At 46.1% G+C, this 15,972-nt stretch overlaps 1 protein-coding gene across 1 annotated transcript in view; it reads right to left on the reverse strand.

Annotated features, from left to right (window-relative positions):
- The window catches only part of LOC8051271 (pleckstrin homology-like domain family B member 1), a 462,041-nt gene that overhangs the window by 10,249 nt on the left and 435,820 nt on the right, over positions 1–15,972 (reverse strand). The window contains exons 18-20 of the mRNA XM_040207523.3: positions 14,925–15,044; positions 12,283–12,540; positions 5,905–6,177 (exon numbers count right to left, since the gene is read on the reverse strand). Of these exons, the coding sequence (XP_040063457.2) occupies positions 5,950–6,177; positions 12,283–12,540; positions 14,925–15,044 (606 nt within the window). The 3' untranslated portion in view covers positions 5,905–5,949. The remainder of the gene's footprint in view (positions 1–5,904; positions 6,178–12,282; positions 12,541–14,924; positions 15,045–15,972) is intronic.

Consider the following 15,972-nt stretch of genomic DNA (forward strand, 5'->3'; position numbering starts at 1 on the left):
TGAAGAGTCGCACCTCAATGCAGCGGAAAATGCGGGCCCGAGGCTCACTGTGCGAGGGAAACAGAACCAGATGCACAAAGCGACCTGGAGATTGCCGTGGGGTCCGAGGCTGATCGTGCTGTCCAGGAACCGGACACTGAAATGGGGTATGAGGCCGATTGTGCCGTATAGGAACCGGACACTGCCATGGGGTACGAGGCCGATCGGGCCACGCGTGAACGAAGGGAGCAGCTCCTGGAGAACCAGGGGTCGGGCCCAGTGCTGGGGAGATTGGTGGACGCCGAGGTTGGGAGGGGGGCTAATGCAGTTGTTCAGATTGGACTTCGGTGTCACCATGACGGTCCTTGTAGGGAGGGTGCGATACGGTGGGTGCCACCAAGTGGGCGGCGTGGGGAGGTGCCGGTGCAGGCGCACGAATTGCCGTGGGGCGACCACCTTAGAGCTGGGAACAAGATGGCGTGCCATGGGTGCAAAGCTGGTTCTTCCTTTGACCAAGTTGACCGCAAAGTGAGCGTCAAACAAAGTTCCGTGGGCAGACCGAGACGGGCATGCCTTCGGCGGGCCTAAAGGAAACTCTGGCAGGTGTCCCGGTCCTTGCGACAACTGACACAGCTGCTCGAGTATGGGGCGATTGTATGGTGGCAGTAGAGCACTTTCTCCTGCTTACACAAGTGGTGTCAGCGGCCGTGCATGTGAGGAGGCGATCACTACCGCGGCCTTTGCGAGGTGCCATTGAACTCGCACTCACTGTGTGTCCTTTGCTATGCTTTATTGTTTTTGTTGTCTTTTGTATGCGGAAGCTCTTGCGGCACAACGGATGTTGTTGCAAGCGATCCAGGTCTGCGAGAGTTCAGCTAAGAAATGTTGTGGTTGACCAAGGTTGCGGTCTTCACAAGTACAAAGAAGTGTTACTCCTTTTTCATTGTTATTTAGCAATTCGCGCTAGAGGAGCATGGCTTTGTTACTTTTAGCCGTGTTTTGTTCTTTTTATGCTTTGCTTGGGTTTAAGCTGTTTGTTTTTGTGTTCTGGTTGGGGTTTTGGGAATCCTGTTTTCGTAACTGCTGGCAGGTTCACAAGTTCTAGTGCAGTTTTCAGGGGGGACGTGTAGGGATGACCGAAGAAGCTTAGCTGAAAGAGCTCGGGGAATTGGTAGTGTGGTCACCCAAAGCGTCCTTCGGAGGCACCCAATGCTCCACGTTTATTCCCTTTCGCAGCAAGCGGCGGCCGGCTCCTGAAAGTGGAAGCAGATTTCCCCGCATGGGAAATGAACAAAGCCTTCGTTACCAGGGCCAGAGCTGGTGGCCGCCCTTGCCACCGGGGTAATTGGGGAAATGACATTGTCAGGGCCATGTGGGAGACTCTGGGGAGAGTGGGAGGTCCAGCCCCCCTTCGGAATGTCAGCGTCTCCTTTGGGAAAAGATGTCGACTTTAAACAAGCCCGTGCGCGGAGCAGGACGTCATCCTCCCGCATATTCTGTCTTGCGAGACAGAGAACTTGCCGTGCACGGCGAGGGACTTGGTGCCGAGGCGCAATTGTTGGCATTGGGCTGCCGCGGGCGGCAGCAGCAGCGTGACAGCCCCTGTATCGTATTTGCTCTCTAGTGTAAATATATTTATCATAACATCCATCACGAGTCTTCCGGTTCCTGACTGTAAAGAACGGTGACCCCCACAGCACCGCACAGCATTCCACATTCATTCGGTCCCCATCGAAACCCGAGGGTAACAATGGGGATGGGGAAAACAACCATCCTTCCATGAAGGACAAAACGTTACTCACACCTTCAGAAAACGGTTTCTCTCCGTGAAGGCGGTGACAATGAAGAGAGAATCTCCTGTCGTGCACAAGAAGCAGTGGACATTCTTCTCGCTTGAACTCATGCTTTTTTGCGCCAGTTTCCGCTCTGCGCGGGTGGTTGCTGTAGTTTTCGGCTCTGGACCGTCCCTGGAGAAGTGACTGGGCTGGTCGCAATTAAGACAGTTCCTTTGACTCAAGCGTTTGAAGGGTTTCAGTGATGGGGCATTCGTCGGGGCGCTCGTTGTTTGCTGAGTTGATGTTGCAGGTTCGTGCACGCCTTTGTGCGGTTCAGTCTTTTCTCTGGGGCGGCGGTGGTCCAGGGTTGTCGCGCAGTCAATCAGCTCGAGGATAGACTTGCAGCCGTGTGCTGCCAGGGGATTGGCCCACTTGTCTCCGGTGATTTCGTGTAGGATTAAGACCCGTCCGCTGGCTATTAGCTCACAGGGAGCTCGCTCGAGCGTGGCATTCTTCGCGTAGATGTACTGAACAATGCTCTTCTTGTGGCAGAGATGTCGATGTTACTGGTACTCCAAGAATTGTTGAAGTCCCCATTTTTTGTCGGACACGTTTGTTGATGGCTTTCTTTTATACTTCCCAGTAGTCAATTCGGGAACCATATGACTCGTGCCACTCTCGTGCAGCACTGTGAAGTTGGGTGACGGTGCTGAGCAGGGTAAAGTTTGGTATCCAATTTGCAAGAAGAAGCACCTGTGTGGTTTCTCGAAGAGACTCAGCGACGTTTTCATAGGACTCCCCCTCGTATGTGGAAATCGCGTGCGAAGTGTCGCTTGTGGAGTGAACTTGGAGAAGCCTTATGGACTGTTGTAGGGTCTCTGTCAGTTGATGTTGCATTGGGATGATGACAGACAGCAAACTGACCGTTGATGCGTTACCACTCACCTGTGCTGTCGTGCACAGTGCAGAAGCATCCATCGTGGTTACTTTTCGTTCTGATCCGTTTCCGCTTATCACGTTGATGCCATTTTCTGGCTACGCTGTAGAAAGTGTGTTGTTGAGGGCCAGAATTAACTGCTGGAGTTGAATTTTGACGACTTGTATTTTCTGAGACGTGGTCTCCTGATTGGCGACTTCCGTTCCATTGTTGGAGTCCGTGATCAGGGCGTGGTCACCGGTTTTGTTGGATTCTGCAGATTCTGTCGACCGCACCATGTCAGCAGTGGCCGGGTGCTGACGTTTGGTTAATTAGTAATGCGACATTGGTTTGTGAAGAAAATAAAATAATGTTCACTTAATAGAGTTAACTTCAGTTACATGAATAAAATTCCGCGTGCTTTGGTTATGTGGTTATATGAAGTGCATCGAGTCGTCTTGTCGACGAGACAATCTCTTGTTCCCAGGCGTGTGCTCTGGGGTAAGGTTCAGTTTAGTTCTCCAAATCGCAAATGTGCGCTTTCTCACGCACCGTGACAGGGAGCTGAAGTTGAATGTGATCCCTGTGGGCTCGCCAAGTGTCACATGCTGTGGATATACGTTACGCATCCTGTGTAAAATTATCCCATAGGCTGAGGCTAGACAAAACAAGCTGGGCTAGCCAACATGAAACATCAAAACCCAAGCAAGCACTTTGGGCTCCAGGCCACGTCACTCTCAAACAGAAGCAATGTTGGTGGTTGGTGTGCACGCCCTAGCGAGCGAGAAGTTTCCACCTGGTCGCACGACATACTGCCACACAAACCACGGCCGGATACACAGACCGATAGGTGCATGCGGGCTTGGCACAGCCTGGTGCTGCCCCCTGCTGGTGCTGACAAAACTGCCGCCACATTCTCTGCTGTTATACGCTCCCGCAGCGAGCGCTTTCTCATAATTCTTTGTATGAATGCGCATTCGCCGTCTCAATCCACTTCCGCCTAGCGGCTTGAATGCAATGTGCTTGCCTAGCAAGCTATTACATACGTGACCGCATTGAATGTGACAACTGGAGTTGACGCACCAAAGTTGCATTTGTGTAAATGCGGCTTCGTTCTTTGCTGCTGTGGCAACTGTGCTGGTATTGTGTTTGTTTGCGCCCCGGTCTTGGGACTGCTACGACGAGTGCACGCCATTCAGGGCTCAAAGAAATGGCGTCAGTTCAAGTGACGAAGAGATAAAATTTGCTCTGGCTGTCGACGGTGGGTGGAAGAAAAAAAGACGCTGCTGACGAATGCGCGATCACTGTATTGATGTGGACGATGTTCCTCATATTGAAGGTTCAGGCGCAAGTGGCACGGTGTGAAGCTGGACCACCCCGAAAACAAACTCATTAAGCTGCTTTCCAGCACGTCACCACCGCCATTTACCCGTGGTCCACTTAGACCTGGTTTTGATCAAGACCAACATTTGCTGAGCCACCGAAATGATGACTGGTGCCCGGTGGAATGTGTTGCCGAACGCTGTGTGTAATTGCTGGAAGAAGGCTGAATTCAAGATATCTGCAGCTCACGACTGCGCCGGCAACTGTGACGCTACTGCCACAATGCTCCAAGTATTGCTAGACACAAATTCCGCCGGAGTCAGCGCTGCATTGTAGGAGACCTCCGACAGGTGTACACTTGAATATACATACAATGTCTTGGTTTGCACAGAGCTTACGTTTAAGGAAATTGTTGAGTCCATTAAGGATACTGAGGAAGGTCACGAGCATCAAGCAGATAGTGACGAAGAGTCGGCAGAGGAGCCCAAAGCGATAAGAACCCGTGAAGTGACTGCAGCGTGTGAAGCCCTTCAACATTTTCTGCCGTCGCTCCCAGACCTCGTGACCCGGCACGCTGTAACTCTCAGCATCGGGTCAGCTGTGGTTGCTAGTTCTATAAAACAAACTATTGAAAAGAAGATCACCAACCATGTACCTGTCTCGAATAAACATCAGTTTCTTTCAGTAAGCCTATCACACTTTTTGAGGGGTGATAGGAAGGGTGATGCTTATAATGAAGTGACCTTTACAACAAAGACTTTTTGCAGCCCTATACATTTTGATGATAGTAATGCAAAAAAATGCGAAGGTGCAAGCAAGCTGTACAAGAATAACGATAACAAATAACGACTTGGCAGATTTTTTAAGCCGCGCACCAGTCACTTAGTTGTGTTCGGAGGTTTGTGTTTGTCATTTGTCCCCCTTGTTCCCTTTCTTCAAGAAATATTATTGTTATCCTATACATGTTTTTGTATTTGACAGTAATGTCATAGGCATGAAAATAATGCTTCCAGAAGTGTGCTTTGACAATAAACATTGGAAGTCCCTACTCATTCTTTCAGTGAAACGAGCATTCCTATGACAGAATGTAAAGGGGTGGATTTATGGGTCAGGCTTGGAAGGGGGTCATTTGACTGGCGAGGGAGGAGGGGGGGGGGTCTGCAGAGAGATGACGTCATGGACAGATGCAATGTTACAGGCGTAGCATTACACAGATTTGCCAAGTCACCAACAACTAATCATAGCTTCCTAAGAAATGCTGGTGCATGTGATTTTTTTTTGGGGGGGGGGGGGGGAAGTTCCTCCCCCCACCCCCACTTAAATTCGCCCATGAGCTCGTGTACCAGAAGAGCCTGGGCACCCGATCTTCTGGGCTATGGCTGGAACTAGCTTGTCAGGTGTTCTGCCAACTTTCATCACACACATGTGTTGGTAATGCATGTGGTGTGCCAAGACACAAACGTGAACCCCAAATATTTGTCGACGGATGCATTGCTACTGAGCGCAGCTCCGAATAGCTTAGTGCTTGTATTCCCTTCGTAAGTTGGATTCGGCTGCGTAAGTGTGTCTCTTTTGTGTGTGTGGACTTGAGTGACTGTTTTGCGGGTGCGCTGTTCCTCCTGTGCGTCATGAGCAACGAAATCACCTGAACCTCTGAACCTTAGCTAACGCGGTTGAGTGCTGTGAATGCATCACGATATGAGGCAAACAGCTTTGTTAAAGAAAAAAAAGTAGTCACTTATTTTTGCACATTTCACAGCGAGGTTTTCCGGCTCCCCACCTGTGAGCTCCAGTTTTCTCTTGCCCCCCGAAGCAATCCAAAGAGAGTAAAACTCAAACACAATTTAAACGAGTGCATTCCACTCTTTCTTTTGGGAACAAGTTGACCGTATATCTCACTTAGCAACTCACCTGTACCCCCCATAGATGTGAAGTGGCTCTCCTCGAGCTTGCGGCTCATTCCTTGAACTTGTGGCGAGAGCGGGAGGGGGCCATGTCTGCTTCGGAGAGGAACTCGAGGTAGCCCTCTGCCCCCGTGAAGATGACGTCCACCCAAATGCGCATCGCCTCGGCAGTCGGGGCCATCAGGTGGAACGTGCGCTCATACGTTTTGACGCAGAACGTCACCCGGGGGTTGGGGCTCTTCACAGAGTGCAGGTGATCCACGTACACCTCTTCTATCGCCTGAGAAAAACGAGGACAAAATATGGTCAGTCACAAAGACCACGAGTTCTCGGACAAGTGTTCTTAGGGGCCTAGAGGTACCCCAAATACGCCCATGGTTTCCTCAAACTCCCCAATTCCCCTCGCTGTCCCTGCCCCTAAGCAAAGTGTTTTCTGGTTTAAGCATCGCATCAGCAACACCGAGCCATCCTTTGATGCACAACTACCAGCCAAGGCCTCCTTAGTATGCGCATTATTGTTTACAAGGTCTTTGGGCTCCTGCACTGCTTCATTTCACCAATGCCGAGACCAGGCAAAGTGGGTTCCTCAGCTTTTAGTCCAGTGAGACAGCCAGCATAGCTAAGCACTTTTGGAAACATCACTAACTCGAAACTGTGGACCAACAACTAAGCTAAGTCACTATTGCCTCACATTCTTGCCACCTAAGGAAGAAAATATATACACCAATGAATAAGCAGTTGTGGGCCCATAACTGTTAAAAACTTTTTGGTTAGTGTTTTCTGACACCGGGTTTCATCGTTGTGATGTGTCATTTTTACAGTAGTAATGGTCACCACATACCATATTTGCTCAAGTAATAGCCGCACTTCTTGCCTCTACTTTCCAGGAGAACACACATACAGCCATTCATCGCGCTCTGCATAAAAAATGCAGCGAATAAAGAAGTCGAGTACATGGTTCTTCGTAAAATTGCGATCAGAGAAGGTAGCATTTTCGCGTGATGACGTTATCTCTGTCCCATAAATTGCAGCCATTTTTCTGCCGATCGCGGTGATTTGCTATCCCTGTGCTTCGCGGGAAAGTAGACCAACAGGCTTTGTTCGTAAACAGAGTGGCTATTACTCGAGCAAATATAGTAAGAGGGGACAAGACATTGCTGCAGTTACTGCATACGAGACTTCAGTTTTTAGTAGTTTTCTAGGATTGCAAGCCTCACGGTATTAGTGCTGAATTTCATACATTCCCTGAGCAGGAATGAGTTCTGCAAGACATCCCATGTAAGTTTCGTTGGCATAAAACCAAAGTGCCTATGCTCTGGTGAGTGCGATCAGCTCTGCACAGTTGGAAAGTGGGTCTCGTTAACCTTCTTCCAGTCGGTTCATTAGCTTCACTAATGGGCAGGAAGCAACACAGTTCATTGTTTGTACAAGGTCATAACATGCTGCTGTCCCCATAAGTATGTACAATCCTGCATTTATTAAGACAACCTGGAGTTCTGTGCCCGGGGCAATGCCTTGTAGCTGTTGTGTACTGAGCCGTCTCAAAGTTGTGCAATAGGAAGTGGCATTGTATAGCAGATGTAAATGCTTCTGAAGAATATAGACAGGACGGGGACTGGTGGCTACAGCTGAAATTCCCATGGGAGAATTGCACCCCTCAAGCTCATGTCGTAGATGCTATGCAAAGAGTTGCCCTAACATTTTTGCAACTTAAAGGGGCATTGTGGAACAATTGGCCGTCTCCATAAAAATAGACAGGGTCGGGCAGCTGAGATTCCTACAGCACAATTCACCATCGGTGCCATGCTAACTGATTTTCTCTTTGAATTTTGTAGGTTATATATAGGATTTTGTGTTTTTTAAGTTAATTTTTCGTGAGATTCAGAGGGTGTCATTTGAATTTTGCTTTTTCATTGAAAATTCAGGATTTATAGGAGTTCATTTTATTTAAATTTACAATTCTAGAAAATTTAGAGTTTAATTTCACAGCATTTTCAATTTTTCAGAATAAAATATAAAAATAAATAATATCTGGACACCAACATAACCCAAAATCATAAGATTTCACCTCTTAAGCCACTGAAACTAATGAAATCATTTTCATAAAAAAATGCTGGGATTCAATATTATGATGTATATTGTTTTAAATTCTCTTGGTGTCCATGCTATCAACACCAAGTAGATATTACAACATTTTTTGTTCAAACAATGAGTTCTCAAATTCCATATAGTCTGTTTTAAGTTTGCTATTTAATCTCAGTTATTTTTGCTGCCAATGTACTCAGTTCAATTTTTATTTTTATTCCACCCCCTACCCCAAAAAATATGTTCAAATGAACATCTTTGAGGGTAATAAACATAAACTTGAACCTGATCAAATGATATGTCTGCAGATGCATTTGGCATTGGCACCATTGCCTTTGGAAATACTTGCTGTCCCACGACAAACCTTGCAAAGTGCTGCTTCAAATAATGTCAATACCTAGGAAAAACTAAACGCCTGGACTTGGTCACTGGGAAGTGAAAAAACTCCAGCTGCACTGCCCCACTCAAAGAACGTCTACAGGTTCATTGCTCTTGCTATAATAAAAACCAAATTCTCCTTGGTCATTTAAGAAGCAAATTAAGTATTGTCCAAACTGTAAACAGAAACGGTGTCTTTTGTCGTGACCCATATAAACATTGATCCATTGTTCTGAACCAACCTCGACGAGATAGACAGTAAACTCCCCTTTGTCAATAGTCCAAAATTTAAAAACAAAACAGAAAGCAGTCTCTTGAGAACCACTGACCCTGTGCTCTCTCAAAATTTATTTGTAAAATACAGTCTTTTTTGCTTTTTATTTTGCCATGGTGGCCTTGAGAATCAGAGTTTTTCAAATAAGTCTAAATTGACAAATATTTCACCGGCGAATATTTTTATCGAGTTTTCCGAATTTACCTGAAAACACGGAGCCTCACTTATAAATATACAACACAGGAGAGAGGAAGAATATCATACTCCCAATCTTTTCCTCCAAATCCCCGACTCCACAAATGGCTGTGTCTTGAAGTTCTAAGCCTGGCCTACGAAGGGGTTCAGAAATTGCTTCAAATATTTGGAAGCGGCGACATTCCCACTTTGAGCTGCAAATTTTTTAGGGGTATTTAGCACTTTGTATGTCCTGGTTCTTGAAACCTTTAGACATGTATGAACAGCTTCCCTGGGGCCATTTAAACCCCAAAGATGTATTGTGAGTTTTTGAAGACACTCCAAGTATTTTAACCAAAGGGCCTCCCGTTCTAACAATCCAGAAGAAGTTACACCAGATGCTGGAATAAAAGGCTTCATGCTTCCAGGGAACCCTTCTAGAATTTGATAAGCCCTTGATAAGCACAGGGCAAACAACACAGTTCTCTTGTGCCTTGAAAGGACAGATAAGAGAAGGTCAATCCAGAAAAACAGCTCCCAACAAAACAAATTCCGCAGGTGAGACGAGTGGGTGGACTAGCATTGGACAGTCCCTGAATCATTCAATGGATGTTATGCTATTGTTATTTTCTTTACATTTAGGCTAATATCCAATTAAAATTTTGTATGGTGTAGGCTTGTCATACCAACTTTAGCACAGCTGATTTTCTTCTCTCAAAATTTCTTTATTTTTTTTTTTATTATCAAATCTATTCTTTCAGATAATATCAGTGTATATTATAAATATAATGTTAAAAAAATGGTCCTGTCAGGAGATGATAAAAAATATTTATCATTAATTATCCCTTTGCCTGGTTGTATTCTACTCCATACCTTTTCCCATCAAATGACGCCAAAAAGGGCCCTTTAGAGTAAATAAATAAAAAATAACTACATTCAATCAGATTTGGTGAACATTAAACCAAGACTGCTTTTACACAAATGTCATGCGGAGCACAAAAACTTTCTTCTGAAACGATACCTAACGAGAGCTACAAAATTTTCAGAAAATGCCAATATGCCACTGACTATATTTGGCTTTTGAATGCACTCGGAAATTACTGTGGTTAAATAGCCGACAACCAGCCCTGCTTTCGTTGCAGAAAGAAGCATGAGCTGGTTTATCTCCTTGGGATGGAGTTTGTGCTGCCAAATCCCCCGCATTTTACACCCGTGCCAAACCCACCCTGGCGCCACGGGAAAGAGTTGAGCACGTTGGTTACACATATTTAGAAGACACGAGTTGAATAAACCAAGCATACAAATGTAAGGAGGACGAGAGAGACGCATTCAACTGCTGGACTACCAACTGCATTTAATGAAACACTTCATTTTCTTCGACAGGCTAGGATCAATCATACCTAGCTTGCTTCACTTCTTTCTTTCTTTCCTTCATTTTTAAACTAAGGCATCCTCCTCGTCTTTCTACTTGAGGGCGGTGCTTCCACCTCGCAAGAACGTCCTCTCTTCTCTGGTTAAGGTCACAGATGGTGAACTAACACACATGTCCCCTTTCTCTTGTATGTTTAAAGCTTCTAAAACCTCACGTGCAAACCGGTTTCGATGGTGCCCCAGGATGGTAACTTTGTCTAGGTTCGCCTTGCACTTGCAGTCACGGCAATGTAGGGATAAGTGACCTGCTGCCGTCAAGTTCTTCAAACTGTTGGCATGTTCCCGAGTCTTATCATTTATACACCGCCCAGTCTGGCCGATGTAACAGCGGCCGCATGTCAGGGGTATGTGGTATATAACCTCCTTGTCGCAGTGGGCATAGACGGTCCTGTGATTGGTGCCACACCCCTCGCTGTTGCTGGTTTGCCCCTGATTGACCTTGCGGCACAACGAATAGGCCTTATTGGGCGCCGAACGCAGCACTTGTACCTCGTGCCGATTTGCCATCTTTTTTAACCTATGTGTAATCCCATGAATATATGGGAAAACCACATACGGTCTTCTTTTCTTCTTTTGCTGTGTGGAAGGGTCGCTGCGTCCGCAAGTCGTCTTGATGGTGCGGCAAATTCTTTCGCACACAGAGGCAATCACATGTCGTGGGTAGCCCGCGTCTTCGAGTCTGGATATTTGCAACTCCAAGCTTCGGGAGATCTAATGCTCACAAGATTTCTTCAGGCTAGAAAACAGGGCTGTGACGGCTACTGCCTGCTTAACAGTTTTTGAATGCTGCGACGAGAAGGGGAGAAACCCTTTGCCTGAACGGGCTTGGTATCTCCAGCAAACATGATCTGCTCTGAACTCCAAAACCAAATCAAGAAACTTGATGGTCTTCCTGACTGGAAGCTCATGCGTGAAATTGAGCCCCATGCATGACTGCTGAAAATACCTCAGGATGTTGTTGAGGCACCTGTCGATATGATCGTCAAGTTCTGTAGTGCATAAAATGAGGAAATCATCTACATACCTAAATATCGCCGCGATTCTTGAATCTTTAATGCTTTCTTGGATGGCACGCCCGCAAGCTCCGAGAAAAACTTCACACAGATGTGGGGCCACTTGGGATCCTATGCACACGCCGCTTCTCTGCACGTAGTGGCGATTTTGGTAGGCCACCACCGTGGCTGATAGGTAATAGCCCAAAAGTTATAAGAATTTTTAGAATTTAGAATAAAGTTCTAATTTGCCGCACCATCCAGACGACATGCGGACGCAGTGACCCTTCCACACAGCAAAAGAAGAAAAAAAGACCGTGTGTGGTTGTCCCATATATTCATGGGATTACACATAGGTTAAAAAAGATGGCAAATCGGCACGAGGTACAAGTGCTGTGTTCGGCGCCCAATAAGGCCTATTCGTTGTGCCGCAAGGTCAATCAGGGGCAAACCAGCAACAGCAAGGGCTGTGGCACCAATCACAGGACCGTCTATGCCCAGTGCGACAAGGAGGTTATATACCACATACCCCTGACATGCGGCCGCTGTTACATCGGCCAGACCGGGCGGTGTATAAATGATAGGACTCGGGAACATGCCAACAGTTTGAAGAACTTGACGGCAGCAGGTCACTTAGCCCTACATTGCCGTGACTGTAAGTGCAAGGCGAACCTAGATAAAGTTACCATCCTGAGGCACCATCGAAACCGGTTTGCACATGAGGTTTTAGAAGCTTTAAACATGCAAGAGAAAAAGGGGACATGTGTGTTAGTTCACCCTCTGTGACCTTAACCAGAGAAGAGAGGACGCTCTTGTGAGGTGGAAGCACCGCCCACAAGTAGACAGACAAGGAGGATGCCTTAGTTTAAAAATTAAGGAAAAAAAGAAAGAAGAGAAGCAAGCTAGGTATGATTGATCCTAGCCTGTCGATGAAGATGAAGTGTTTCATTTAATGCAGTTGGTAGTCCAGCGGTTGAATGCGTCTCCCTCGTCCTCCTTACATTTGTATGCTTGGTTTGTTCACCCTAGCGCTTCAATCACGGACTCCCACCTGGAAGGGGACGCCGCCCTTGAGTTTGGTCTCGGTCTTGTCGCTGAAGTACACAAGCGCCCGGCGGCTGCGGTCAAAGACGAACCAGCGCTTCTTCCAGGAGCGCCATTTGCCACCCAGCTTGTGCAGATAGCCACGGCACGAGCTCGCAGTCAGGTGGATGTGCGGGCAGAGCTCGACCTGGTGACCCGCAGACTCCACGTGCTGCCGCAGGTCGCACTCTGCTCCCCGCACCGGAAGGTACCGAGTCAGCGGTCTCTGCATAACGATTGGCACATCGGAGATCAGCACTGTAGTCGCCAAAGAGATAAGAACGGTAGGGAAGAGTTTTGGTTGTTCCTTATCAAGTGCAAGCTTCCTACATTCGACAATGCTTCGGCCCTAGAGCATGCACGCGCAACCAAAGCACGACAAAAGGCATCAAGAATGTGCTGAAGGCCGGGCGTTGGAAGGAAATGCTTTAACGTTCTCATCTTGTTTGTCACTATAACGAACCCTTTCCTACTAAGAACCATGAAATGTGCGCATCTCGTAAAGCTCGTTCTCATTTCGTGCCGACACCTGCGCACAAGGCAAATCGTCGAGTATCGCCGAATTAATTTTTGGTTTACATTTCCAGAACAGCTCTTAAAATGAATACATTTGTTGGTTTTCTGGATAAGTATTTATTTGCCTGAAGATCAACCGCGCCTTTTGAATGTGGCGTAGCATTCCTCGAGATGCCGTTACTGACCCTGTTTGGTAATACTTGCGAGCTATGCAACAGGTAACCATGTCTACTGCCCTTTTGTTTTTGTACGCAGCTCAGTGTTGAAAATAATGTTAAAAGCTCCCCTGGTAGAATGTTGACATCATAAGTTGTTCTCTGCTTCTACTGGCAAAACAGCGAGACACCAAATCTCGTGGCCTACCTGAATGGTGGTATTTCGCAGTGGGTGAAAGGCACTGTTCCTCTTTAGTCAAATGTAGTCAGTAATGCAGTATTGGACTTCAAATTCACTTGAAGTCAGCAATTAAGAGGAAATTTAACTGTCAATTACCTCAACTTGTTTAAATTACAAAAGATGTATAACAAACAAACCACAAATCTAATTGTATATTCAAACAAACTATTGTCTTTAAAAGAGAAAGGCACATCAAATACCTTTTTACAAACACCTGAAACAAAAATATAAACCGTTCAGACAACATAATGCAATGTCTGAATCTGCCAAAATGTATTGCTTTATAAATAATTGGTGTTCTTTAACACAGACAGTAAATAAGACTGTCTAGTAAGGTCATAGTGTTGTATTGCTTTGAAATTCACTTAAAAACATTATAGTCGCACTTCCTTCCCTCAACGACTTTACTCAAGCACTGCACCACATCTTTCCTCACCCCTCATTCCAAGTGCGTTATTTTAATGAAGATTAAAAAACTGTACCAGTCGTTCTATGGTAAAGCTAGTTCTCACAGCCTTTACCCCAGTCTGGCAGCCGGTGAAAGGGACCATGAAATGAGTTTACGATCGAATTTCATCCACTGCATGTCGTAAAGGGTGTGAAAAGAAAACCATAACACAAAAATAGAGCCAAAAAAAATTTTCGTTCTTGAACCTTTAAAAGAAAGGCGGACCCTTTTATCCTTTCCTTCCTTCGAAAGCTCTGCCTTTTCACTGTGATGCATCCGCGGCGCCAATGCACATCAGCCAAGTCGACGTCGCCTATTGGATAAGAGCCTACCTCACCAGCACCACAATCATAAACAATAAATAGCCAGCAAATGTTTCTTCAAAGTTTTGTTAAAGAATATTCTGATCCACATTTTGTTGAATAATGAGCGATGCGACGAAAATTGGCGAATTTTATAATGCTCGGTGCTATGCACCATCTATCATGTGGTAAACGAAGCAAGAGAAAAACAAGACTATGCTGTTTCGCGATTCGTGCACTGCTGAAAAACAAGGCGGCGGTGGTGATTGTTGACGTGGGCGGTGTGGTGGAAGCTCATCGTTCCACGTATAGCGCTATCCGTGACTGAATTTTCGTCACGTGTCACGATGATAACCCAGCACGCCCTAAAAGGGAAGATCCATCTACTCATGCGGCGATGTTGTAGCAGCACCCTCAAGACAGCAGAAACGCCAATGGTGTCGTCTTTGTTTACTTTAGTGATAAGGCAACATCCATTCATCTCTATTCTTGCCTATTTCTAATTGCTTTTGGAGAAACCCAACACCCGTTAGGGGAGATTTGGCACTGCCGTCTGCAATTGGAGTCCCAATGGGAGGTATAGGAAGATTCCGCCGGTTGGTTACGCCCTTGTCCCTGTGTGCCTCTCTTCTCTCTCCTTGTTTTTTTGGCACATTTCCCATCATGTATCAGAACCAACTAGCCCAACTCGCAGTCTTAATGCTAATAAACAAGTTACAAAAAAATGTAAAAAAAAAAAAGCGAATGCCAACAAGCTCTACAATCAACAGCAGTTGTGGAACGTTTCAGATCCCTTTCTCCTCATATTACAACCACTTAATTGTGAAAATAATGCTCGCTTCAAAAGAGAGTGCAGATGTATACAAACAAATAGGTACATGTATGGCAAAGCCATCTGTGTGTTTGCTTGTGGCAGCGGTGTGTGGAGAGAAATGATCCCAAGCCCACCTGAGCCTTCTGCTTCTCCCTCCTGCGGATTTCATGGTGGATGGCGTCATCTCCGGAACGGGGAACTAGCACTGACCGGTCCTCTGCATTCAGCTGCTGGTTGCGTTCGTGCTGATGCACCTGGAATACACAAATAAAAAGAGTGCTGTCAATTACTGCTGACATACAGGCCTGAACTCCTTCCCAATGTGCTCACCACTAGAGCAACCAATATGTTTTAGGCAACAAAAAGGCAAAACAACATTGAACCATCCTAAAGTAATTTGGTGCATGAATTTTTAGAAAGCTTGAAGTTGGTCCAAAACTACTAGCCGGAGGAATTTGAAGTGCACCAGACAATAGTAATCAACACACACTGATACAATGTTCATTGGATGTAGAGCGTTCTTGCCGTTTTGGATGCACATTCTAGTTCCTCATTTCTGAAGTTTCCTTTTAACGCCCATACATTTAAGCAACAATGTCGGGCAGTTAATTCACCCAGGACTGCAAGAACAGTGAATATAGGTGTAATATAGTTTATGACGAAAGAGTAGAAATATCTTAACAAAGTGTTCCAGGAAACATAACATTGAATACTTTATTAAGTCTGGCTCGTTAAATTATTGTTACTAAAATTTAAGGCCTTGCTCATTGCATTCTCTTCCACGAAGTTTTTGTTGGGACTACTTTCGGTACAGTTCCGAGTTAAACGAAGCATGCGATAAAGTCGCCACTTTTCCTTCAAGGCAACATTCATTATCGGCTACCCTTGGATGGATGGAGTTAATGGAACGGGGGGCACCAAAGCACCGACAAACAAACCAAAAAAAGACGCCCATCGGTTTTACCCGTCCATTATATCTCCGTTGTCTGGTTTGGCACAGCACGAAGACAAGGCTACGAAACACGTCACCTTTCCTCGTGAGAGCTGTGTTCATCGTGTGGCAACGCTTATCGAGAAGTGAAAACGACCTTGAAAAGAGCAAAATACGGTTTATTGTCAAATCTCGAGAAACCTGCGCTTGTCTCCCGGCGGCGGAGCTTGAGAACAGCGGCAAGCATCAAA

Source organism: Ixodes scapularis, unplaced genomic scaffold, assembly GCF_016920785.2.
Source record: "Ixodes scapularis isolate PalLabHiFi unplaced genomic scaffold, ASM1692078v2 PGA_scaffold0__279_contigs__length_252992795, whole genome shotgun sequence".
NCBI lineage: Eukaryota > Metazoa > Arthropoda > Arachnida > Ixodida > Ixodidae > Ixodes > Ixodes scapularis.